The 26830-nt window shown below is 51.0% G+C and overlaps 1 protein-coding gene across 1 annotated transcript in view; it reads left to right on the top strand.

The window, feature by feature from the left end:
• Positions 1–26830, top strand: part of TAFA3 (TAFA chemokine like family member 3) — a 70167-nt gene that overhangs the window by 25364 nt on the left and 17973 nt on the right. Inside the window, exons 2-3 of the mRNA XM_032802560.2 lie at positions 9743–9831; positions 10740–10855. Coding sequence (XP_032658451.1) covers positions 10741–10855 — 115 coding nt within the window. The 5' untranslated portion in view covers positions 9743–9831; position 10740. The remainder of the gene's footprint in view (positions 1–9742; positions 9832–10739; positions 10856–26830) is intronic.

Raw genomic sequence — 26830 nt, 5'->3', positions numbered from 1 at the left:
GAGCATGGTCAGGCATGCCAGCATCTTTGATTGGATTGCTGGGGATCGGTGAATGTGAGGTGGGAGCGTGGTCGACACGCCAGCTAGCTTGATTGGACTGCGTGGAACGGGTGAATGTGAGATGGGAGCATGGTCAGCAGCCCAGGCTATTTGATTGGACTAGCTGGGAACGGTGAATGTGAGGTGAGACGTGGTCAACACGCCCAGGCTTAGCTTTGATTGGACTAGCGTGGGATCGGGTGAATGTGAATGGAGCGGTGTAGACAGGCCCCCAGGCTAGCTTGATTGGACTAGCGTGGGATGGTGAAGTGAGTGGGCGTGGTCAGACGCCAGGCTAGCTTTGATTGGACTAGCGTGGGAAGGGTGAATGTGAGTGGAGCTGGTCAACGCCCCAGGCTAGCTTTGATTGGACTAGCGTGGGAATGGGTGAAATGTGAGGTGTGGGAGCGGTGGTCGACACGCCAGGCTAGCTTTGATTGACTAGCGTGGGGAATGGTGAATTGAGGTGGAGGGGTCAGGCACGCCCAGGCAGTATCTTTGATTGGCTCAAGCGTGGGGAATGGGTGAAATGTGAGGTGGGAAGCAGGTCGGCACGCCCAGGCTAGCTTTGACTGTACTAGTGTGGGGAACACTAGCAGTGAATATGTGGCTACCTGGGTGAGCCGCGTGAGTGCAAGCCTGCTCAGCCCCTGGGTACATACTTCTGGAATGAGCCGCTGCTGAAAGCTGTGCCACCAGTCTACATTGCTATCGTTTACCCCTGCTAGCTAGATTCACCCTAGCTCCGGCATGTTCTGCCTTCACTGGTGGGGCGGGTGTATTCTAACCAGATGTAGAGACACACCAAGTATTCTCCTGCAACAAAGCAGAGGCCCCTCTAGCCCTTTATCCTGTCTCCAACAGTGGCTGGTCCCAGCTCTTCTGAAGTTGATTGAACTCTAATGGAGAACAATGTAATTCAAGGCCTATTCCAGCTACAGTTTTGTCCTATTTAGCATAACAGTGAATATTCCTATTAGCAATAGAAATGCCAAATCCATTTAGAAACCTGCTGAATTCAGAAGCTCTGCAGGTGTCATCTCCTTGGGTTCACATAGCAGAGGAGGAAGATAGTAACTGGGAGTCTCAGGAATGAACAGGAAGGGTTCTGTGCTCATGATAGTCAGCATGAACTTGCTAACGCTTGGGGTGGGGGTTGTGTCTGATCCCTATGGTACCCTCCAGCCCTCTGCTGCCTCCTCATACTTCGGATCCACGGGGAGGTGATTGGTGACTGACACTTTCATATCGTGGCTGGAAAAGCACCTCCTGGAGAAGGCCCTTGTTAGAGAGAGATTATAATGCAGGGCCTCCGAATAGGTAATCTAATGGGCCCCTTCTAGCGCTGTTCTCAGGAGCACAAGGTGACAGAATGGAGTTTTTCACCCAGAGAATGTAGGCAGCAAGGCTGTGCTGTGGGCTCTGAGGGTAGCCGAGGGATGGGGCTGCAGTTCTGTGATCAGTGTCGCCCAGGTGCAGTGCTCTGCTTCATCTCTGCCCATTACCAGAACCCCACCAGAAATACTCTCTGTGAATTCTGGATTTGCTCAGCATTCACTTTGCATTTGCTGTGCGGGTTCTAGGTATCAATAGATTTTCACTCGACAGAGGAATCCTCTTCTTGCAGAGGCAGTTTTTTCACTGCATGACTGTCTGTGGGGCTAGTTGTGGGTCACACGAGGACAGGTTGTCTGAAAAACTCCCCTTGTGACACTTACTGCCAGTTTTTCCCAGTCGGCACCCACCATGCTAAGCTCCTGTGAAAACTTGCCTCCTTGTTTTGATGCCTCAGTTTCTCACTTGTAAAATGGAGTTAATATTCCTTTCTTTCCTCCCTCCCTTCGTATCTCTGGTCTGATTAGATTGTAAACTCGACAGGGCATGGATAGTCTGTCATTCCGGGCAGCATCCAGCGCAAGGAGTCCCCAGTCTCAGCATGGACCTCGAAGAGCTCCGGGAATACCCCTAATAATACCCATTGGGATCTGCACATTGCAGCAACCGATCTACCATTCCTGTCTCTCGAAAGGAGCTGGGGCCCCATTACGCATGGGTAGATTAACTGCACCCTGGGCATGAAGTTGCTTTCCCAATAGGAAGGATCCTTTCAGCAAAGGGACTGAAAACCCGCATTGTGAGCGCCATCTGAATGGCAGCGTTTGTCACGTTTGGGATGGGAAACCGTTTTTTTTCTTTCACCTTGAAATAGAAAAGAGCAAGAGAGAGGAGCTCAGGGAATGTTTGTGTCAGGCCTGAGATGTTGCCCAGGATTTTCCATAAGGTGAGTAGAGAGCACGCGGGCAGCCCCCCTCCCTGCTGAGTTAGCACCATAAATGTTTGAAGGGTTCTATCTTGCTGTCGGGCCATCTTTGTCCAGCGAGAAATAAATAAATCATCCCCTCTTTGCTGGGGAGAGAAGCTGGCTGTGATGCTGAGTGGAAGCAGCTGCTGTCAGTGCACGATGCCCAGCCCTTCCGAGCAGTCCGATAAGATCATGTTTGTATTGTTGGTGCCAGCCAGCGAGAGATGTGCAGATGGTCACCTATCCCCGCAAGCACTCCGTAAGGATAATGCATGCAGAGGGCCGTGGGGGAGGTGGCATTGTCTCTTTCTCAGCTGTATCTGATGTGCTGCTTCCTGCAATGCTGGTTAGAGCAGGCGAGTGGGAGTGAGAGCTCCTGACTGCTAATGCTGGCTCGCTCTGTGACCTCGGGCATGCCCTTTGCACTCTCTGCCTCAGTTTCCCTAGCCTCACTGCTGGCTTGTGTCATTAATTCATTATCGTTTGTTGTCTCAGTACATACCATCGCTGGTCATGGTGCCATATAGACAGCGAGGCAGGCAAGGCCCCTTCCCTATGGGGCTCACGAGCTAGGGGCCAGAGGCTGTCCTCCTGTGCTCTGCAGGGTCCTGTTGAACTTCAACCAGAACAAGGGCTGTGAATGGGGCTCATGGTGGGGAGTGAGGGGAAGGGGAGGGAGCAGAGATTGACGGAAGTAAGGGAATCTGGAGAGATCTCTGTTCGCACCTGGAGAGCCAGGCGAGGGCAGAACTGTAACCTAGTAGCCAGTTGTTGTGCCACAGGACGGGATGGGTTTTACTCTCTTTCTCGTGTGTATGATGCTACAGCGTGCAGGGACTGTCCCACTCCGAGGCGGTTCTAGACTCTGCTAGCCACGCCTCGCAGTTAACCCACCGGCCCATTTTATTTTGGGGCAAGAAAGTGGACAATGGGCAATTTCTGCTTCTGCGGTGCCTGGTCCAGGGTGCCCAGGCTCATGCAGGCAGCGTGGCCTGGCTGTGCTGGGCTCTCCGCCAGCCGATGGGCTCAGAGCAGAGGGGCGGGTTTGTTGCATGGGGCCTGAAGGGCGATGGGTTCAGTTCCTCCTTCAGCCATAGCCCCCTCCCTCTTGTGGCCGTGGGGCAGTGACATAGCCACTCTGCCCAGTGTAGCAGCCCTGCCCTGCATCCAGGAGACCGCGAGATAAACACCTTAAAGAGTGTGAGGTGCTCAGATAGTAACAGTCGGGGGGGGGAGTGCAGGTCAGACGTGGAGGGAGAGCCCATGGGGTGGCAGTGAGAGGGGCTGAGAGAGCGGAGACCGTTGATCACCGGCCTCGTTAATCTCTGAAGCCACGGCAGCTGGCCCTCGGCGCGGTTCCCTGGTTCAGCTGGCCGTAAAGCAAGCTCAGCCTGCTCAGTTATTCTACCTCGGTGCCCACCATCTGCACCGTGAAAGGCCGGCGCGCGCGCCCTGCTGCCTGTGTTAGGTTGAGGTGAGCTTGGCAATCCTTGTTACTGTGTGTTTGGACATGAGCATTTGGCAGGTCAGGCACTCTGTAGACACTAACCAGCTGAGCCTCACCACCCCCACCTTCATTTTTCAACAGGGATACTGAGGCACGGAGCACTTAAGAGACGCAGTGGCAGAGCTAGGAACAGAACTAAGGCATATTGACTCCCAGCAGCACTCCAGTGAAAAGGAGGGAGGCAGGTGTTGACAGTGACAGTGGATTGAGCATTGGCTCCAAGATGCTGCCCCTGCTGCATGGTACCAGCCAACACTTTCCCTCATTGCTGTTCAGGGAGCGCTGTGGGGACATGCATCCTGGGATGCATGCTCAACTGCAACACAGCTGTGTCCTGGTTTATGAAAAACCCAGGCAGTGCCAGCTGGCCTGGTGGGACAGGCATGTGGCATTAGAGAACCAGCTGCTGCTAGGAATCACATCTGCAGCCCGAGCCTGGGGGAATAAACCTGGGAGAGAATGGAGCAGCCAGGCCAGGCACTGAGATGCCTGAACAAGGACAGCTGCCCACTGTTGTGCCTGCTTGGATCCATCCCTGGTACATTCCACATGTGGCGTTGGAGGGGCCATCTGCCATTCTGTACCCTCCAGTCTGCCAATGGACACAGTGCACCCTGCTGTTTGAACCCTGGGAGCATGGCCGTTGCTTGGCAGTGTCAGTGTGTGACAGCTGTTTGAGCTCCTACGGTGTCAGTGCACGATCTCCGAATGGAGGGGGACACATGATGGAGGGGAAGAAATATCCCGGGGCTTGGAATCTGGGGAGGAGGGGAGGAAGAAGGGTTACTCTTTAGATCGACTTAGCAAAGCAATGGGGCGATGGTGCCAGGGCAGCATGCTCCCTTCCTGGCACTGCTCTCCTGGAGGGGTTAGCATTCACTGGGGCACTGACACTGCCAGGCAGACCCACCGTGCCATCTAGGGATGGTGCCATGCTGCTGCATGTTCATGGGACATCATGCCTGCACTTGGTGCTCCAGTAGGGAAAACTCTTTCTAGGCACTAATCAGCTGAGCCTTTCAAACCCCCACCTCATCTTAAAGATGGGGAAACTGAGGCACAGAGTGCTTAGGTGACTTGTCCAACTCAGTGGCGGTGCCAGGGATAGTGCCCAGGAATCCTGACTCCTAGCCCCTGCTCCAGTCCCAGGACAGCGCTACTCCCCTTTGCAGTCACAGAGGTGCGGTGCCAAGGGCCAGTACAGATATGTGAGTTAATTAAATGGCAGCAAAGAGGCAACACAGGAAGGTGCTTGACAAGGCACCGCCAGGCAGGATTCCACATGGGCACGCAGCCAGAAGCCCAGAGTATGGTCAGGGGCTGGTCCGCCAAGCATGTCCCATAAATTCCTTCCTCTCGAGTCTGTGTCATTTCCCTGGGTTCTCAGCAGCCAGGAGCGACAGCAGCAGCAGATTTCCTTGTCTGTCCGCTGGCTCTTCGTTGCGATTTGCAGTCCTGCTTCATACGTCTGTGTGGGATCACAGCCTCTTGTGACCATGCGTCTCTGTGAAGTGGGGAAGGAATAGACATTCCTTAGCAACCAATATTAATTTCAAGCTGATTAGGATGGCGTGCCATGGGTCAGTGGTGTTTGCTCCCTTCTTACGGCCTGCAGACAACACAGTTAAAGTGAGGAGGTGGATGCTCTTTCCTGGAGATAGGCTCAACTCCTCAGCACTCTCCTGCTCCTGGCAGAGGCCAAAGTGCTGTATTTTCAGTGTAGAGCGCAGGGGCTCCACAAGAACTTCCCCCCTTTGGCTGCGATGCCCCCGCCAATCAGGGGCGCACATATTTGCAGACAGGAGGGCAGGCGGTGGGGAAATCCCACCAGCTGGCAACCAAACTTACATGCCTTTGCTGGAAATACTGAGACTTTGCTCCTGAAAAATAGCTGGATGTGTGAACTGGCCGTGTGTGCAATTTAACATCAGGGCTGGGGAAGAGAGGACCTATCGGTGGATTCCTAGGATGGTCTCTCCCCTCCCCCATCTCAGTGCTCCCCCGCCCTGTACATTTTCTGCAGGTACCTGACACAGGGTGCAATCCAGTCTATTCCGAAGACCTATGATTTCCCTTCAGCCGTATTGTCCTGGGGCACAGGGATTAGCCAGCTCTGACTGGGGTTGATGGAGCGAGAGTGACTCTGTCATAGGCAGGGATTATTCCAGCTTCCCTGCACTGGGGTGGTGGAATTTTAACAAAACCCCGCTGTCTCGTTACAGGGTCCTGCCAGAGCAAAAAACGTGGCTGGAGCCCAGGGCAAGCAGCGGAGAGCTGAGTGTAGAAGGGGCAGGGTCCTGTCTGGATAGGGAGAGACTGGGCACAGCTTAGTGATTGTCAATCATAGAAACTAGAGTGGAAAAGGTCTTTTAGGGCCATTTAATTCATCTCCTGGTAAAAGCATGTTTCTCACAGAGTATTGCCGCTTTCCAATGCATTACTCGATCTGGCTTTAAAAGCCTCCAGCCTTGTGGCCCTGCATCTGGGTGCCCCTACAGCTGGCCCTGTTCTCCTTATACGCAACTGGCTCCTGCCTAGGTGTCAGGAGAGAGGTAATAGCTGGTCTCGCATTTAGGACACAGGACTGGAGCTTAGGAGACCCGAATTTTCTTCCCAGCTCTGTAGGTGACTTTGGGCAAGTCTCTTCCCATCTGTGCCTGTGTTGTCTATTTAGATGTAAGCTGCTTGGGGCAGGGGCAGCCTCTCCCTCGGTGCGTACAGCTCCCCGCTGGCTCTGGCCCTGGGACACGTCAGCCTGTTCTGAGGGGGCCGGTGGCTGGCTGGCTGTGACATGTCAGCCTGTTCTGAGGGGGCTGGTGGCTGGCTGGCTGTGACATGTCAGCCTGTTCTGAGGGGGCCGGTGGCTGGCTGGCTGTGACACGTCAGCCTGTTCTGAGGGGGCTGGTGGGTGGCTAGCCTGGGACACTCCAGCCTGTTCTAACAGGGCCGGTTCCTGGCTGGCTGTGCGTCAGGTCAGTCAGAGCTGCTCATGAGCGTCTACATCAGCACAGATAGTATTTACTGACTCCAGCTTGTCTGTAATAAATCCTGGCTCGGCACCGAAGTTTTACAGGGGACGTGATTATTTATCTTGGACCTGTCAGGTCCCAGCAGGCAGTAAACAGCGCCATGATGTTGTCATTTTACCTTTCAGATGCAGAATGGACTTTCTGCTATCGAGGCTGTTATCCTGATTGTTGCTTTCTCCTCACTCTGGCGCCAGAGTCCCTGAGCCATCCCCACCCCATGACCATACATATTAAGAGGGATCTATTTAAAGCTGCAGGAAGTAAAATGTTGATTTATTTGTTTAAATTCACTCAAGGAACGGAGGTGACATGAATGCTCTGCACCTGCCAGCGCATCCTGCCCCGCTCTGTGGGCACAGCCTGTGGCGTGCTGAAGGTGCACCAGCTCCGTGAAGTGGGTGCATTGATGTTTGCACACCTCCCCTTCATGTGCTGCACACTAGGCTAGGGTTGTAGCACTGTTGCTGTGGGGCTAGGGACTGGGAGACAGTGCAGCCCCCTAACTAGGGCCCTGGGCTAGGAGCAGGAGACTCGGGTTCTGGTCCCATCTGTGTGCGAGAGCTGCTGTAAGTGACCTGGGGTACGGCATTCGCAAGTGCTCAGCTCAGCGCCTTTCAGTGGGCCTGAGAGTGGTTGTTATTGCCGGCTCTCAGCTAGTCCCGTGAGGTGCTCAGGTACCACAGTGCTGAGGGTCGGATCGGTCCCTGGGAGCATGATGTGATTTTTTTTTTTTTTCCTGCACAAACGTTAAAAAAATTCCCCCCAAATCTTGAAATTGTTTTAAAAATCAGCACCAGGTTACATGGAGGGAGAGACCCTCTGGAGCGGCACACAGGAGGTGTGTGCTCAGTTCCTGCCACTCACAGGCTCCACGTGTGACTTTGGGCCAGTCCCTTGACCCCTGTGTCTCAGTTCCTTGTCTCTCTTGTCAAGACCAATGGAGCAAGGGCTTCCTCTCCCTAGATTTCTGCACAGAGCCTGGCTCAACCGGGTCCTGACCTCCATTGGCATGTCTACCATAGTAGAAATTATTAAAATAGCACCTAGGGACAGGTGTCAGCATCACACCCCACCCCTTTCCTCCCCACCAGCACTAATTACCGCCATTGGAGGTCTCAGCAGAGGTGCCAGGGCACGACTGAGCTCCCCCTTCCCTGTAGAGCTGGTCTCTCTGGGGCAGGGAGCTGGGTGTGCAGATATTATCTGACTTTAGAGTGGAGCAGGTGCTTCGTCCCTTGCTCAGCTCCGGGACTGATTCCTCTCCTCTGCCTGCTAAGTGTATTATTATGGGCATTGATAGCTGCGGGGGGAGGGTGCTGTGATTCAGTCCCTGTGCTGGCGTACGCATTCACAGGGCTCTGAATTAGTGCATTATTTTAAATACTCTTCGTTGTGATGATTCACCTTCCAGCAATGGAACTTGACAGCAGTGTGTAAATTCAGGGTTTCAGCTGCTGTTTGAGTCTGCCTGGGAGCGGCCAGACAGAATGGGGTGGGTTGTGCCCAGATCTGAACAGCAACTTGTGTAGCAATGTCCAGGTGCGGTGTCTTCAAGTACCTCATGTTGCCAGGCCACTGCTGAGGTTCCCAGGAGACCTGCCCATAAAAGTTTTGTCTCTGCCAGCACAGTGTGTTTTTCCCGTGTCCCTTGTTTCACTGTGTAATCAGGGCAATAAGCAGGTGGTAAGTAAGTGCAATGCTTTACCATTGGGGGAACCAGTGTAAGTCTGTCTGTCTGTATCACTTATTATTTGTGGCGGTCTTACAAAGCGAATGCTGCAGCTGTTCCTAAGAAAGGTCAGTCCTGCGGCTGAGATGCTGCACTGGGACTCAGCGGGTCTGAGGTCAGTTCCCAGCTCATTCACACTCTGCTTATGTAACCGTGGGCAAGTCATGTCATTGCACTGTGCCTCAGTTTCCTCATCTGTAAAACAAGGAGAATGGTGGCTCCTTCTGCAAGCCTTTGTCTGTCTTTTCTACCTGTAATGCAAACTCTTCAAAGCAGCAGCTGTCTACTAATAGGTATATGTACAGTGCCTCATGCAGCAGGGCCCTGATCCACAGTGCTACCATAGTGATAATATCGGGGTGAGCCCCTGTCTGAAGAAGGCCGATGCGGTGAAAATATCACTATTAGTTTGCGCTCTCGCTTTACTTATACTTTGAATCAGTGTGTCTGCTCTACATGCATAATGTGAGTGTATATTGGGTCTGGTTCTGATCACACTGGCACCAGTGAAATCAAGAATAGCTCTGCTGAAATCAATGGAGTTTAAAACTGGGACAAATGAGCTCAAAATTAGGACCACTAGATTATTGAATGGATTTTTAAGGGTCCCCTTGAATTATTTAAAAGATTGTTTTTTCGATTGGGTGGCTGGTTTGGTCTTCGGCTGAAATTTGTTCAGCGTATTATGTCATGAGTACAGCTGGTCAGGAAGTTTTTAATGACACTTTGTTGGGAAAAATGCCAATTTGTTGAGAGCAAAACTTTTTGCATAAACATATCCGCTTCAATGAAACTTTCATCGGGAAAGGTTTCTCAGGTGAAGGGTGGGATTTCTGGTCAGAACCAGAGAGATGTGCATGTGTGGTTGTGAGCGAGGACGCGGGCATGTGTGGGTGTGAAGGTGTGAGAGAGAATGTGGGTGTGCATTGGTATGAGAGGCTGTGTGTGGGTGTGAATACTGGGCCCTCCTGGTGGCACAGAGGAGAGAAGCTGATTGCGATGCCTGGATAATTGCAGCTATGGGTTATTCCAAGTCAGCTTGTTCCCAAGAAGCTGTAATTCTTTCTGATTTGCTCTGGTGGAGCTCTCATAGATGGTATCATTATTCTAGTGGCTGTTTCTCTCTCTGCTTTCAGATGCCCTGATGTTTGCCCTTCTCTGTAAAGAGCAGATCTATTGGAGACTGGTGGATGCACAAGTAGTGGCTGCGAAACACCAGTAAGAGGTAAATATCTCTGCCAGTGCTACTGTGTAAGTGGCACGGCCTTTTCTTGCTTGAACAGACATATTGCTTTCAGAAATCTGAACAGATCTCTGTGAGAAGGGTGAGTTCTGAATGGTGCACGCTGGTGTGTGGGTGGGTGGGCGTGTTCCCTGCAGGGGTGTTCACCTGAAATGACAAAGTGCCTTTTTACCCTGTTTTCTGAGCATGAAAATGCACCAGGGCAAACCGTGGTGCCAGTTACTCTGGATTTACACCAGGGCAACTCCATTGCAGTCAGTGGGGGTTAGGCTGGTAGAACGAGAAGCAGAATCTAGCCTTTTAAACACCAGCAAAGAAGGCAGATTCCCTCTCACCGCCTCCATGCTGCTGCTGTCTTTAAAGAGGGAAGAGAGTCCAAGGTAACGCAGAAGCTGGGAAGGGGATCCCCCCCTTGAACAGGAGAATGAGCCCCTTGTCTCATCACGCAGGAGTGAAAAAGAAGCATTTGGTCAGATTCAGGCATCTCTCCCCACTGAGCAATTCCAGGACTCCCGTCTCTGTCCCTAGCAAGGGCAGTTCCCTGAGTAGGAGTGCAGAGGCTGCATTGCTGGTGGAAGGCACCCAAGTGGGTGAGAGTGTTTAGTGAAAGGGGAATAATTATACCTTCCAAGCTCTGTGTGCATTGTGTGTGTGTGCCTCGTGAACAAAGCGTGGGCAGGGCTTAGTCTTCTGCAGCAGTTCCATCTTCAACCCTGTGTGTCTCCACTGTGTTCTGGGGCACTGAGTGCCACCCCACAGAGATACCAGTGTATCAACATGCTGCTGCCTCTAACCCACCTCTCTTCACAGACCTGTCCCCTGGCCTGCTGCACATTGCTGGAGTTCTCTCTCTCTCTCTACATCTCTCTCTTTCTGTTTGTTTTCGGTAGAATGAGTGAAAGAGACATACAGAGTTTGAGCAAATGGGTATTGGTGCTCACTCTCTGCCTTATCACGCTATGGGGAAGATTGACACTGGCCTCATCACATCACAGAAGCCATTCAGGTAGGGCGAGCTGTATATCCTATTTCATTCATAACACCCCTGCATGCTAACCCAAGTCTACGGCATCCGAGTGTCTTGAAGGGGGGCGTTCCAATGAGTGGTTTAGGGGTGGGACCAGGGGTTATTTACAGTCTTACTGGCTTCATTCTTGGCTATGAAGTTGCTATTGCTTTATTAACCAGCTTGCCGCCAGAGCATGTCAGCTGCACTGCAGCACCTCATTAGCAGGGTGAGCGCTAAGCCACGCTGGGATAGCTAATCAGGGGCTGAGGGCAGAGTCCTGTCACTGGGGCTCAGGAAGGGACTGGCTGAAGCCATGCTAGAGGGAGTAATGTCCTGCCCAACACAAGGGTTGGGTTCAGTGAATCAGGAGCCTCATGGACTCACTGCAGTAACACTGGATTTCCTCATAGCCCCCTGCGGAAGCCAATAAAAATGGTCCAGTGGGGATCTGTGTGTTCTCTCCAACAGAAGAGACACCCTAGTTAAGGCTGTGTTTAGGTTTTCACGTAAAGCAGTGACTGCAGCTCTTGATGTGGATAGGGTTGTGTAGCCTCAGAAAATGTACGGCACTTCGCCTTAGGGAATAGGGTGATTTTTCTGAGCAATTTGCCAGTAAATCTGTTAACTGGGCTATGTGTTGTAGTTATTTTAAAACGGGTCCTTTCCGAATTATTGTTTGGTGAGTCTAACCATTTTTTGGCTCTGGATTTTTGGATTTGAAAACTGGTTCACTTCTTGACTATAGCAAAATCTAAGACATCTATGTTTCAAGTCTATTAATGTGCTAATTTTTGATGGATGAATACTGTTAGTCATAACCATTTCTATCTAGGGCATAGTGATTGTCACGAAGTACCTTTGTCGTCAGATAGATGCTTTAGACTTTAAGCTTTCATTAAAAAAATAAAATGTTATCCCTCTGATTGTGAAGGTAATCTTAAAATATGAACGGAACATGAACTGATGTAGATCCCAAATCACATGGCAGTACACCTAGCTCTGATATGTTGTGATTTCCTTATACAGCATGTCTGAAATATACCTACGAACCATCCCCTGTCTGTGAACTTCAATATCATCTCTGTGTGTATCTGAATTTTAAGAGTACGTATTGTGTATAACTGATCAGATTTTTTTCAAGGTCTGGGCCAAAGCGACTGCATGGGAGAGTCAGTAAAGTATTGGGGCTCTGTAGCAGGATGGCAAAGGACTAATGCATGGAGACTGGGACTGGATTAGGTGCAAATGCTGCCCTTGTGGCTTCCTTTCTCTCTAGTGTTTGCGTTGCTGGGCAGAAATACACTGCCGCAGCCAAAAGTTTACATTCACACAGATTTTTTGGTGGGTGTGCATACATGTATGTCTGTATAATTACATACATGCACACACACATCAGAATCCAGCAGACACAGATATGTCCCACTTCCTACACCATCTCTGAAGCAAGTGGTTCAGAGCACTGGGCAGAGGGGACACAGACTGTTACAACTTCACAGGATTCCGGGATGAGTTTGCATCGTTGGCACGATCCCTGATTGCCCCAGCTAGAGCTGAGGGGCTGCTCACTGCAGATCCACAGCCATGGTGGTGCACAGCCAGACAACACCTCTTCAGCCTGCTACAGGGGCCTGAACCCTGTTGCTTCCTTGCCTGGTGTCTCTCTTACAGTGTAGGAATTATGAGGAGAGAGTGGGATCAAGGAAATGAATAATAAGCAACTGTCTAGGGAGGGAACGCAGGCAGCCACTGCTCCAATCCCAGCTGGGCCTGTCCAGGGAACTTGGAGATGCTGGTCTGTAAATGCAGTTTGTTCATTCTGCCCTGCAATTTATTTTCCATGTCTCCTTTGAAAGCAAGCCCCTTGGGTGGATTGGATCAACTGGTATGGCAGGGAGGAAGCCTGACTTGACTCTGAGCAATCAAATTCATCTTGAAAATTTTAAGATTCAGCTAATGTGTCCCACTTGGTCTCCTTTGTCTTCATGTTTGTTCCCCCTGTTCTTCTCCATTCTGCCATGGACTGCAGGCTTTTTAACTGGCAGCCCATCCGGGTTCCTGAAAACGAGAGAATTCTTTTTCTCCTGCCCATGCTGCTCTGAGCCAGTCAGCCCAGCCTTCCCCTGCCCCCGTCTGCTGGCAAAAACCTTTGGACCAGTTTTGAGCTGCATTATATTCCGTGCACATGCACAGCAGCCTCAGTGTGGGCCAAGAAAGGAGCAATGGTCACAAACTAAAGAGAGCCAGAAGAGGGGTTTATAAATGAAATCCAGACAGAACCATTAACCCTGGCTAGCGATGATAACTGCCGCTGGAGACCAGACACTGCAATAGGGTCTGTGTTTGGGAGAGACAGTATTTAAGGATTAAACTGAAAATGCTCTTGCATGATCCTACACCTAACCCTTTCCCCATTGCTGACATTTTCCCTGACAAAACAGTTCTAATTCCATAATCCCCATCCTTAAAACCAACACATATCTCCCAATGTGACTATCTCAACCAGCAAGTCAGTACTTACCTGCTTTACTCGCTTTGTAACCTGTAACAGGTGCATATGATGATAAACCTCCATAATCATCTCTGGAATTATCTTTGGCAAGAGCTCAGGGCTTCCCAGGATATCTGTGGTCTACTTGAATGATGTCCCAGATGTGATCTTTGATTGCTGGTTGTGAAGTCTAAAGCTGAAAATGCAGCCCTGGCTGGGGAAATATTCCTATCAGACATACTTTGTCTGAAACTTGCTGGACGATAAATGCAGGATTTGCAGTGTTTTCAGGTGTGTTTATTAAGTTAGATCAGGGGGGTGGGCAAACTTTTTGGCCTGAGGGCCACAGTGGGGTTGCGCAACTGTATGGAGGGCTAGGTAGGGAAGGTTGTGCCTCTCCAAAGAGCCTTCTGTTTTTTGAAACTTTAGGGGTCACATTCTCCAGCTTTTCTCTGCAACCAGGAGGGCTAGAAACTCACTGTTTTTTAAAATGAAAGCTGAGATTCTTGTGTAATAACATGACTGTAGGAGCCAAGGCTTTGAGAAAAGCAGCAATTACTGTGAGACTCGCGATAGCTGGCAACACAGTGAGCAAACAGGAAACTCAGCATCTCCTAGAAACTTCAGCCAAGATCAGGGCCTCCTTGTGCTGGGGGTTATACAGACACAGACTGAGGGACAATCCTGGGAACACAGAGCTTGCAGGCTAAGTGCCTTGCCAAGGGTGTCATAGTAGATCAGCGCAGAGCGTGGAATGGAACTCCCAGGCCCTATTCACTAAGCTGTACTACTTCTTAGCAAGGGGGGAGACTGGAATAAAACCCTCAGTAATGTGTGTACACACACACACACACTCTCTCTCTCTCTCTCTCTCTCTCAATCATCACTAAATGTAGGATTGTGGATGGATTCCCATGATCTGCCAGGTTGTGGAGGTATCCTGAACCACAGCAGTGGTGGTTTGTGATGTCAAGTGCCCAGGGCTGGAATTAATACCATAGTCCTCACTCTAGCCTCTTGGATTTGCAGATTCTCTCCCCACAACCCGCTTCAGATTTTCATATTAGCCTGTGCAAATTCCAGAAAACAATGCATTTGAAACATCTGGCTTTGGAAAGAAGATCTAATCACTAACGTTCACCTAGCACACGGAGAATGCTAACACGTCAGGATCTAGCACCGCTTCCTTGATTACGAGGTTGGATTTAAATAGCCACATAAATCAAGTGCTAAGATTAAGACATTTCTAAATGGAATAGGGAAGCATTTTGGTGAAGAATGGCTCACCGGGAAATTAATCCCCTGCACAGGTTGGTGGCCTCTAATTGGCAAGCTGGGTTTGTTGCTCCATATAATGCTCTTAGTAAGATGTTATCAGCATTGCCAGATTGAACTTGTTAGCGCTGGTCATCAGAGCGCCATCCTCACATGGATACAAGTTCATTGCTGAACGCCTGTGTGGGCAAATATGGTTAGTCACCAGAGACCTTTGTGTGTGGGTGGGCCCCAGCTGTGGGTAGGCCCCAGCTTTGTGGTTAACTTGCTGAAAGAATTACTGGTGGGTGTCTCATCATGTGGACTGGCAACAGCAGCTTGATATTTTCTATTTTTCTTTGTTGATCCATTGCCTCTTGCCTAGGGAAATGGTACGTGCTTCAGTGCTTGAACTCTTTAAACCAAGATCGGACGTCTCTCTGAAAGATCTGCGCTAGCTCAGCCAAGTGATAGATGTGATGCAGGAATAACTGGGTGAGGCCTGTGATACGCAGGGGGTCAGACTGGATCATCGTAATTATCTCATCTGGCCTTCAGCTCTGTGACTCTCTTTATCCTGGTACCTGGTACCCTGACTGATTCCTTGTTTAAGAAGCCTGATGGTGGGTAGCTGTTGCTCGACAGAAGTGGTAAGGCATCCACCTGGGTAGGAACCCTGGACTCTAGGCTGCCTATTTCATTAGTTAAGTATCAGAGGGGTAGCCGTGTTAGTCTGGATCTGTAAAAGCAGCAAAGAGTCCTGTGGCACCTTACAGACGTATTGGAGCATGAGCTTTCGTGGGTGAATTGGATGCATGCATCTGACAAAGTGAGTATTCACCCATGAAAGCTCATGCTCCAATACGTCTGTTAGTCTATAAGGTGCCACAGGACTCTTTGCTGCTATTTCATTAGTTGCGCCACTGCACTCCCATTAAACATCAAACAGTCCCCCATAATTCAGGAGCTTCAGCTGAGCAAGAAACATTGCAGTTTTCAGCAGGAAAACTGCTTCAGACAGGACAGAAACAAAAGGACCGAATGTCATTTGGAAAGGCTGGCATGCAGAGCCCTGCCTGATGATACTAGCAACCTAGGAGAAGAAGAATAGAAACAATTCTCTTTGCTGATGAAATTTGCGCACCTCTGCCAAGTCCTTCCACGCCAGGCGCTGTTGCAATCCCTGCCTGTGTGTGTTTGCATAGCTATGTGTGGATGAACTACAAAGCCAGGTTCTCCAGTGCCCTGCATCTTGCGCAGTCATTGGCACCAGGTGCACAACAGCTATGAAGTGCTTCCATTTTGATTTAGTAGCTTTTCACACCCAGTTGCACAGGTCCAAATGACAATCCAAGGGGCAGGACAATGGAGAGTCAGGCCTGGCATACAGTAAAGGGAAGAATCTAGTAGGTCATCTTACCCATCTCCCTGCCAGTGCAGAATCATTCCCCACTGGACACTGAAGAGGAAATTTGCAAATCTGTGTATGGGATTTTGATGCCAAATTTCTATTTAAAATTAATGGGGATTGTCTGTCCTAATCATTAACAATAGTAATACTAACACCTACTGCTTACGTCACAGTTTTCATAAATGACTCTCAAAGCACTTTACAAAGAAAGGTATCATTTTACACATGGGGAAACTGAGGCACTGGGAGGGGAGGGACTTCGCCAAGGTCACTCAGCAGATTAATGGCAGAGGGAGGGGACTAGAATTCGAGTCTCCTGAACCCCAGTACAGTGCTTTATCCACTAGGCCACACTGTCTCCCATTTTGTAGCTTTGAGACTCTCAGCCTTAATAGCACTGTGTGTAGGAGGCACTCAGTATTTCTGTGCAGATTTCTCTCTGTATAAATGCAGACTTATTAATCCTCGCAACATTGCATGTATGTCCATGCATTTGTTTGGCTGCTCACTTAAAGGTCAGCCAGAATAGGACACTGCTTGTGTTTTATTTTTATATGCAGGATTGAAAAGCTGGGTGCATTTACAATGCCTTTATGCTTCTAGGAGATATGGTTTTTTGAAAGAGCTCCGGGGGGGAAGTAACAGGTTGGAACGAAAGGCACAAAAGCAGCCAGGAAATTTGACCTGGGTGCTCTGAGGGTTTCCCACCTTTCAGGGTTAAACACAGGATCTGATTTGCATTTTCAGACAGAACCAATAGGAGGTTTCCCACAGCTCAGCAGAAAAAGGAAGCACCTGCAGGCGAGCTCAGAAAAATCCTGTGCCTCTGATCCCTCTCGTTCCCCAACTCAGGTCTCTTTCTGCACAGCTGAATGACATCAAAGGGAGACCTAGTGTGGTGCTGATCAGTGGAGCCCTATGTAAGCAACTGCTGCCTCCACCTGGATAACCCGTAACTCACTTTAATCTCTCCAGTGCTATCCGTCACAGCCCAGCATCTGCTCTGACGAGCTGCTGTTCATTAAGCTGAAATCCTGGAATGAGGGAACAGCAAAGTCACATGTTCCAATCCTGTGAATCAAAATATTTGATGCCAAATGATTCATTTGCATCGAGTAAAACCCCCCCAAATATCTTCCTAATTATAGGCTGGGAATTGGCCAATTCAGAGCTTGTCCTCCTACAATACCCAGCCCATGTTGGCCATGGTTAGCATAAGGCAAACCTGGTCCAGATGAAATAAGAACTGCTCCAAATCTCACCCCCAGCCCCTTGCTGAAAGGGAACTTGAATCATTTATGCTTTAGGAGGTTTGAAAAAGTTGTTACCTGTTCCAGTCCCCCATGTTTACTCATCTCTTTGTTAGCTCTTATTTTTGCCTGTCCTGGGACGAAGGCAAAGCCTAAGGGCAGGCTGTTTGTTTGTGGTATTTCCAGCCAGGCTGAAGCCGAGCAGGAATGCAGATCTGTCTGAGGGGGCAGAAAGGCAAGGCCCTGCCAATGACATGAAGTCGTTAAAGAGGCCTTGGCACAGTTCACAAGAGCAGAGGCTGATAATTGTCTTTCCCTTCTTATTACAGCAGTCCTCAAAGGCACCAGGTGAGATCTGGGCTCTGCTGTGCTAGGTGTTATACAAACACGTAGTGAGAGACAGACCCTGCCCCTAGCAGGCTGGATTAGTGTCCCTGTTGTACAGACAGGGAGCTGCAGGATGAAGGGAAAGGGCCAGATCCTCAGCTGCAGTAAATCAATGGGACATGGCTGAGGTCGCACAGGGAGCAGGACAGGCGCTAGGGGTTTGAGCGCCCTAGGCGGACAGCAATTTTGCGGCCCCGTGGCTCTGGTGGAGCTGCTGCAGTTGTGCCTGTGGGTGGTACATTGGAGACGCTCGAGGACCCAACCGTCCGCCCGCCCACCCGCCCGCCCGCAGGCACGACTGTGGCAGCTCCACCGGAGCCGCGGACCAGCAGACCCTCTGCAGTCACCACTGCGGCAGCTCCACCGGAGCTGCCTGCCGCCCCCTCCGGCAAAATGCCGCCCACTAATTATTCTGGCGCCCTAGGCGATTGCCTAGTGTGCCTAAATGGTAGCGCCGGCCCTGACAGGGAGGCTGTAGCTGTGCCAGAAACTGAATGCAGATGCCTGAGTGCCTGTCCGGTGCTTTAACTGCAAGCTCTTCCCTCCCCTCCACCTGAGCTGAGCCCTGCCCCTCCACTGCAGTGGGTGTAGGGAAAGCGGGCGTTAATGGTGCATGCATTCGCCATTGCTTTCTTCCCCCGCATCCTGGTTTCAGTGCTGAGTGACTCTCAGCAGGACCCAGATCTGGCCCATAGCTGAACAGAGAGTGGGCAACAGCTTTCCTGGCTTTCCTGCTCATGCTCTGACAGCAGGTAACACGTGATACAGATGGCTCTCGAGCACCAAGTTAGCCACTGCCTGAAAAATATGGGAGCCCAGTTGAGTCATCTGGGATAATTGGTGGCCCCTAAACAGATTCACAGAAGGGTCTCTGCTGCCCTGCTAAAGCCAGAGCTGGACTTGTGCCCAGAAAGAGGGAGTGCTGGCAGAGGCCGCAGACACAAAGGTTTTTCTTTCATTTCCATCCAATTCTCTGACCACACCCCACTATCACCAGTCAGACCCTCCCTACCCGCCCCCCCTCCAGCAATGGTTCAGACCCTGACCTGCTGCCAGCGCAGGCAGGTTTGTATACCGCGCTGTGGAGTCCAGGCAGGCTGCTTGTGATTTCCCCACGGACACAGGCTGGGAGCGGGCTGCCTGAGTCTGGAGAGGAGCAGTAATGAGCTGTTACAAAGGCAGCTAAGCCACAGGGCTGCCTAATGTCTCCAGTGGACTGGGCTGGGTGCAGCTACGCCCTCCCGGGTTGGTGTTACGAGACTGCAAAGGGAAAGGCTCCCCAGCACTTCTAGCGTAGCCTGCAGCTTTATTGGGAGGAATTACATCTGGGCAGCTAATGCCATGTGTCTGCCCCAGGGCCCTGGCTGGAGGTGGGTAGCCTCAGCCCAGAGGGTCTGATCTACGCAGGGCAAATCTCCAACTCCATTCTACCCCAGGACAGGGAAACTGGTGGGGAGAGGCCACACCGTCACTGATGGAACAAGAGCCTTTCCCAGCTTGAAGCCAGGAGGCCAAGCCCCAGTGGAAACGCTTGCTGCCATCACTGCTCTCCCACACGGCGCTTTCAAAACCAGCCAACTACAGCCAGCTGTGTTCATGCCACAGGGCGCACGCACGCGGGAGGCAGGAGTGGTGGCTGTGGGCAGAGCCTCTGGGGCTAGCGCCAACAGGCCTGTCGCTGGGGATGCCATGTTGATTCCCTGGCAACGCCTGCTTTTCTTGTGCAGATTATCTGTTCAGGACCTAAATTCAGGAGCAGCATAAAGCCCGCGTGTGACTCATGGCTCCATGTGGCAGCAGGGGAGGAGCACAGTTACTGTATGCTGGGGAATGATTATGTGTCCTGTGCGCCATGCTGTGTCCTGGTGCACAGACACAGAGCTAGGTGCCTGAGTCCATTACCATCAGGTGCTTGCCTGCCGACTGACTCAGAGGGAGAGTTTGTGCCATTCAGATGAAACACAGGGCTGCTCTGTTGCTCTGCTGATAATTATGGCTCGAAGGCACCCGCCTGCTGTCAGAACAGGGGCTGATTTGTTTGAGAAGCAAGTGTTGTCAGTTAGGTCTCAGGTGCCCGCAGAACAGCATGGCTAGGGGCAGCTGGTAGCACTGTCCGGGAGCAGGGTGGGGGTCACGGGCTCACTAACAACAGCCTCTCTAGGCTGAGCTGGGTTTTATCCTTGGCCCATGGGATCCTATAGATAGATGGCCACGCACAATTGCATGCTGATGTCTAGACACTGGCCATAGACAGGTGCTCTTGGAATGACAGTGGAGAAGTTTCTCGGCCTGTGGTCTACAGGGGATCAGATCTCGGGGCTTCCCCCCCCGGCCTTGGAATCTAGGAATGTACAAAAAGCTGTGAGCTGACCGGAGGCTGGATTTTTACCAATCCCCCAAATGAGACGCTCATCTCTTGCTTCTGAACACAGGCAGTGTCTGTGAGAGGCTTCAGCGGCACATGCACAGATCCCAGTCAGGTGCCTCTGCCATACAACTCATGACCGTGGCTCCAAAAGGCCGGCCTCTAATAAATCTGCTGTAGCTCCCCGTAGTAGGTACAATGGCGCAGTGATAAAGACATAGGCATGTCGGATGTCACCACCCAGCAGAGGGCATACACATAAGAGCGTGTTTTGAGTGAGGGTTGGGCACTAGAGATTTGGATTAGATATCTGGATGCCTGGATTCTGTTCCCAGAGCTGCCCCTGGGCTGGCTTGTGCCTACGTTCAAGTCTAGGCATAGTCCCGCTGAAGTCATGTCTCCAGCAGCATTTCTGTGGTAATTTGCCTCCCATCTCACAGCTGTTGACCTCGTGTGCACCGAGCTCGGAGCTGCAGCCCACATGGGATTCATCCCAGAGAGCCTGGGGGGGCCGGACGGGGGGAATGATCGGTTCTGATCAGGCAGCAGAGATAACTGCACAGGAGGCGTAGCCGAGCTGGTGACTGCTGCAGATAGCAGTGTTCAAAGAGGTGTCGGGGCCGCTCGAAAATGTGCGTAGGTCTCCCACAGGTGATGGGGGAGGGAGGGCACAGGAGTGACAGACACATTAGAATGGGAGAGACACCTCCCCTGAAGGCCCCACCCACCAAGGCACTTCAGCACGGATTAGCACACATAGAGTCACTGGGACAGAATAGTACCCTGCTGTCTCTCCAAGCAGTGCTGTCTAAAGCAATCACTGGCTTGGCGAGGCTCCCTGAGCAGAAGTCAATGGGGACTAATCACTAGCATGCACTGGAGCATGGGACTGGTACTGGAATTAGAAGCACTGCTCCTTTTGAATTTCAGTGAGATTTGAGCACCTAAGTCCCTTAAGAGCCTTGGAAAACTCCAGCCCAAGTGCTTTGCAGAGAGGGTCTTAGGTCCGGATCCTATTCCATTCGATTCAGTTCTACTCTGTTCTGTGTAGGTCAGACGCAGGAGGTAACTGTCCCGCTCTGCTCGGCACTGGTGGGGCCCTAGCCAGAGTACCACGTCCAGCTCTGGGTGTCACACTGTCGGAAAGATGGGGACACATTGGAGAGAGTCCAGAGGACAGCAAGGAAAAGATCTAAGGTTTAAGAAACCTGACCTGGAGGAGAGGTTAAAAAGCTAGGCCTGTTTAGTCTGGAGAGAAGCCAGTGACCATAGCTTTATAGCATTTAAGAACCCATGGGAATGAGCCTCCGAGACCAGGTCAACAGACAGGGGGTAGCGGAGCTCACACTAGGACTCTGAAAACAGCTGTACAGACAGCACACAGAAGTTGTGGCTCTGGCTGGAGCTCAGGCTCTGAAGCCTGTGGTCAGGATGGGCTTCAGAGCCCACCATGGCTTCATAGCACTGTCTGTACTGCTATTTTGAGAGCACCCATCTATTGACCCAGGTTGGGAGGCATCCTCTGCTCACTCCAGAGTACTGTGTAGACACCCTGAGAGCCATCTTCAGATATGCCAAGGGCTGTTATAAAGAGGATGAAAGTGTATTCACCATTTCTACTGTAAATAGGGCAAGGAGTAACAGGCTTAATCTGCAGCAAGGGAGATTGAGAAAAACTTCCTAATTATCAGGATAGTTCAGCTCTGGGCCAGGCTTCCAAGGGAGGCTGTAGAATCCCTGTCATTGGGTGTGTTGGACAAACACCTGTCAGGGCTGGTTTAGGTTCACCTGGTCCTGCCTCAGCGCGGGGGGCTGCACTAGGCAACCTCTCGAGGTCCCTTCCAGCCCTGCATTTCTAGGAGTCTGTGATTTCATACTGTTCTAGGCAGGTTTGTGTATGGCCTCATGGCCATAGTCGCTTACCCGCTCTGAAATAGAAGTGTCACCTGTGCTTCGTCCTCTCATCCTGCCCCCGTGGGGAGAGCTGTGTGCGCAGTGGGGGGTTGGTTTGGTAAGGGAGTTTAACTGTCAGTGCTCTGTGTCCCTGTTCGAGACAGCAGGTCAGAGGCGCACACCTGCCACTCTTACAGCGCCATGTGGTGCACTGCTGCTGTACCCGCCCATGACGGAATAACAGCCGAAGCCTGTAACATGGCATCCCTGTCGAAATTAATGGGACTGGTTTCGGGCAGTGGGGGAGGGGTGGTCGGGCTCCTTAGCGTCTCTTAGCTCATTTTTACTGTTGCTGGGATAAGCCAGTGACAGTAACTTGGGAATCAAGTGTCTCTTTATCTCCCTGCCGTACCTTGGTGGGCAAATTCGAAAGGCTTCAGCGCATGAGTGCGCTTGGCAGAGCCGCTTGCTCAATGGCCCCAAGGAGCCGTTTCCCCCGTTCTGCCCCCCTTTTCTTTCTCTGCTGCACCTTCCAACATACTGAAAATGAAAAGAGACAAAGCCCTGAAGTCAGAGGTCCTGGAGGGGAGTTTGGGGTCTGTGCCCTTCCATCGCCACGGAGACCCTCACAGGAATACTCTGCTACCAGAGTTTTATAGGTCGGCTGTGTAAAAACTCCCCAAAGTGCATGGCATGTATGTGAGCACATGGGAGTTTGTGTGTGTGTGTGCGTGGCAAGTGTGTTACTTAGTGGATGTTTGGGTGTGTGAATGCTGAGGGATAGAGAATATTAAATCTTGGGTGTGACCCACAGTAAGTGCAGAGGGAAAGGGCTGAATAGTGACGTGTCATTGTCCTAGGATCCAGCCGGATGTACTTTTGCTGTGTGGAGTATCACAGAGTTGTGCAGGTGCTGTATGGGGTTTTGAGTGTAGAAGGGGGAAGAAAACTTGAGGGTGGGAGTGTTACCTCGTGAGCAGAGAACAGCATTAAGCTCTCAGGACACCTGGGTTCCTGGCTCTGCCCCCACCACAGGTAAGTCACTTAGGGCAGAATTTGCCAAGTAGGGTAATAAAGCCTTTGTCCTCGGTCCCTTCTTTCCTGGCTGTCTTCCTGTTGTTTTACCGCTGAGCTGCGGCAGGCGTGGAGCTGGGACAGGGGAAGCTGCCTGTGGTTCGTCGAACATCTAAGTCTCCTCAGAGCTTTGCATGCCTCAGAGCGCTGAGTGTTAGCTTCTGCGCTCTCTTTGCCTGCCCGCTTGCTAAGTCTTCTGAAAAAATGGGCCAAGCAAGCTAAAGGTCCCCACTAAGGACTGCAAAGTGTTGGCTGAGTGCAAAAGGAGGAAGCAAAGTTGACAAGCACTTTGTGAGGTGAGAGGAGAGTGTGAATGTGTTTCAGTGGGGTCTCTATGATTGCCCTGAACTCTCCCACTTCTGTACATTGTGAACATTCCCAGGGCTGCGTGACAGGCAGCTGCACAGCACATCTGCGGGGTGGTGGGTTCAGTGCCCCCTTCCCTTCAGCCCCTGCTTTCTCATTTGCATTAAGCTACTTAACTGTAGAGGGAAGTTTTTGCTCTGCTCTGTGCTGAGTTGTCCAGCCTGCTCCGTAGAGCTCAGATTCAGGGTCACATTAACATGTGCTTAACCTTAAACCTGTGCTTCAGTCCCATTGACTTCAACAGGGATGCTTTCCCAAATCAGGGCCTAGATTAACATGTTCTCAGGGCCAGTGTGAGGCTATCAGGCTGCAAGGGGGGGGTGGCTGGTATTTTGGTTTTGTTTGCCTTTCCTCTTCCTTTTAAAATATTCAGACTAGTGAAATTACTGAGTGATAGACAGGCAAGAACACCACTTCTATGACCATTTGCGTTCCCCCTAAGCATGTTTGCTTCCTACCCAAAAGGAGGAAGATAGTGGAGACATCTGGGAGAACCCCACTGAATGAACACTGATGCATCTAATGTGGGTCTTGCCCTTTCAGTCAGTTCTTGTCTGTTCCATCTGGCTTCGTGTGAGCGGCCTGCAGGCAGCTGGACAGCATGGTGAGTGGACAGGGAGATAAAACTCTGACTTCGGAGGGAGTGTGATGAATACTCACTCTTGAATGAATTCCTGCAGGATTGAAAACCATTTGAGGTCTTCAGCTAGAAGGTGTTAGGCAGGTGCCGAGTGCTGTTCTTAAGGAAGAGAGGGAGCTGTAACAGCCTTTATCCCTGAGACATGCACATAGTGCATTTCATTGTAAAGGAGAGCAAGGAACTATGTACATTTTTAACAGCTCCCTGTAACAGTATCTTTGATGTCCAGAGGCACCACTGCAGGAGGGGCCCGCACAGATCTGCATTAATGTTCACAATAAACCAAGCCCAAGGATCACTGCTTATTCCTCAGATTATGCGGCCATTCCCATGAACTATTAAAACTGTGGCAGAATACAGACACATCTGTTCCACAATAAGTTACTTTTCTTTTCACTTTCACCAAAGTCTGTCATTTCCACATTCAGAAAAGATTCAAATCTTCATTAAAACTGAATTATGATGGAATTGAAAAGGGAGAATAAAATTTACACCCGGAGACGTTATTACAAAATACTTCCAGGATAGGTAATTGTGTAATTATTATGGGCAGGAATGGAAGTGATGGTTCATTAGCAGAAAATGACCATGAAATAACAATAAATAAAGCCAAATAGAACTGATGGAAATTGCAAAACCTGTACTGCCTGCAAGCCAGACCATGGGGGGTATACTGGTATACAGATTTTAACCCTGGAATGGCTGGTGACTTGGGTTCAGTCAGTGGGGTATTTTTATGTCCTAGGCGCTATTACCACTTTCAGAGGTTTGCATTATTGTCTCCTAGTTACGAATATGACACCAAAAGTGGCTTTGCCCATTGTTATTACCACCTCCACGTGAGGGAGCACAGCCAGTATTTTCACAGCTGGGCACCCCAAGCGAGGCACCTTTGTCCATACTGAGGCATCCCAATAAATGTGACCTGACCTTTCAGAGGAGCTCTCCCCCCCATCCCTCCCAGCTCCTGGTGACTTGAACGGGATCTGCAGGGGCTTAATGCCTCTGAAAACCAGGCTACTTTCATTGAGATGTGTGATGCTGGCGCTGTAATTTGAGAACCCCAGGTGTGAAAATAGTGAACATCATGTTTTGCATTGAGAAAGGCTGGAGAGCGGGAGGCAAACTGAGCTCCCAACTTCATGACAAGAGGGTGTAACCTGATTTTGTGGTTAGAGCAGAGAACTGGCAGTCAGGACTCCTGGGTTCAGGTTCCTGCTCTGCCATGCACTTGATACATGACCAAGAAATCATTAAACCTCCTTCCCAATGTAGAGCGTGAGCTCCTAACACTTACCTCCCTCCCTGCACCCTAGACCATGCTTCCTGCTCCCGGAGGAGGCTGGAGAGTGTAGGTATGGAATCTGGGGCCCCATGCATACAGAGCATGGGCTCGCTCGCGACGAGTACATCTACACATAACCGCTACAGCAGCTAGCTGCACTGCTGTGGGGCAGACACTACCTACGCCGGCAGGAGGGGTACCCCGCCTCCCCAAGAGGCAGCAGCAAGGCTGACAGGAGAATTCTCCCATTGACCTAGCACTGTCTACACCGGGGGTTAGGTTAGTGTAACTGTGTCCCTCTAGGGGGTGGATTTCTCACACCCCCGAGTGACATAGTTATACCAACCTACTTCCCTAGTGTAGACCAGGCCTAGCAGTGCTTAGCCTTTGTACAAGCCCTCTGCACAGGGTGAATGGCACCCTGTGCTCCTGAGCCTTATCCCATTGATGACATTGGCAAGTGGGCGTGGTTCAAACCCTAGAAGCCTGTTACCTCTTTTTAAATGCTGGGCAGATGCCCAGATTTGGGGTGGTGGAAGCGGACAAATAGTTCCCTGGTTAGCTAGACTGGCCCCAGAGCCTCTCAGCTCCCTTGCCTCTTGCTGCCAGATAGGTGTTAGCATAAAACGTGCATCAAATACCAGCTGATCTGAGCTTGCAGAGCTTAGGAGTAATTGATTAATAGAGACAGCCGCAACATCTTGTATGGGAAGAAATTACCCAGTGAAGTGGCGATGCCTCTGGTGAGGCACCCAGCTCTAATGCGCTGTTTGCTCAGATCAGCGGCAGCTCAGCCCAGACAAATTCCTGGGTTAAGGGGATATAAATATTTGATGCATTCCTGTCGCGGTAATTATTTGCCAATCTACAAGCTGGGGAAGAAGGAAGAGTGCAGTGTCAGTGCTGGTAAATTGGCTATTAAACGCAGTGGCTGCTCCCTGTGGAGTGGCAGGGACGCTACTTACCAATGCTGTAATAAAACCAGCTCAGAGCGGGGAATAGGAGAGTGTTCGATTAAAGACACAGCTTGCAGGGTCTACCAGAAATCCCTGTGCAGGGAAGTGATGGCAGCCCTGTAGCCAAGGGGGATAAGACTCTGCCCCTAACTCACTTATCGACCCTAATGGTATTGCTGCTTTTCTTGCTAGAGGGTGGAGTTCACACCTGTGCTGCACAAGCCCCATGCGTCACCATCACAGCTGGCCTCAGGACAGGACTCAGGTGGGACGTCAGTGGTGCACAGGCCACATTCTGGCCTGTTGCCCAGTGATGAATTTCACCAGAGCTGGACTCTAATGCAGGACGTGCGTCTCTGGCAGGGCATGGGAGGGGGCAGCCCAAGGGAGTTCACACAGAGTTGTGTGTGTACTGCGTGCCCCACAGCAGCGACCTGTGTGAATGTCACACCTGGGCACTAGCTGCAGAGTTCTTGCAAGGGGCTGCGGCACTTGTGCTGTGTTGAGGAGGGCAGGTTGTGGGCCTGTACAGTGTGCACTGAGAATGAATTTACTAGTCCCTGCAATAATCCCTGCAGGATTGTGAGAATTAGGGTGCCTGGA

This window comes from Chelonoidis abingdonii, chromosome 4 (assembly GCF_003597395.2).
Source record: "Chelonoidis abingdonii isolate Lonesome George chromosome 4, CheloAbing_2.0, whole genome shotgun sequence".
In the NCBI taxonomy this organism is placed as follows: domain Eukaryota; kingdom Metazoa; phylum Chordata; order Testudines; family Testudinidae; genus Chelonoidis; species Chelonoidis abingdonii.
This window is presented reverse-complemented; position numbering and strand designations above follow the sequence as displayed.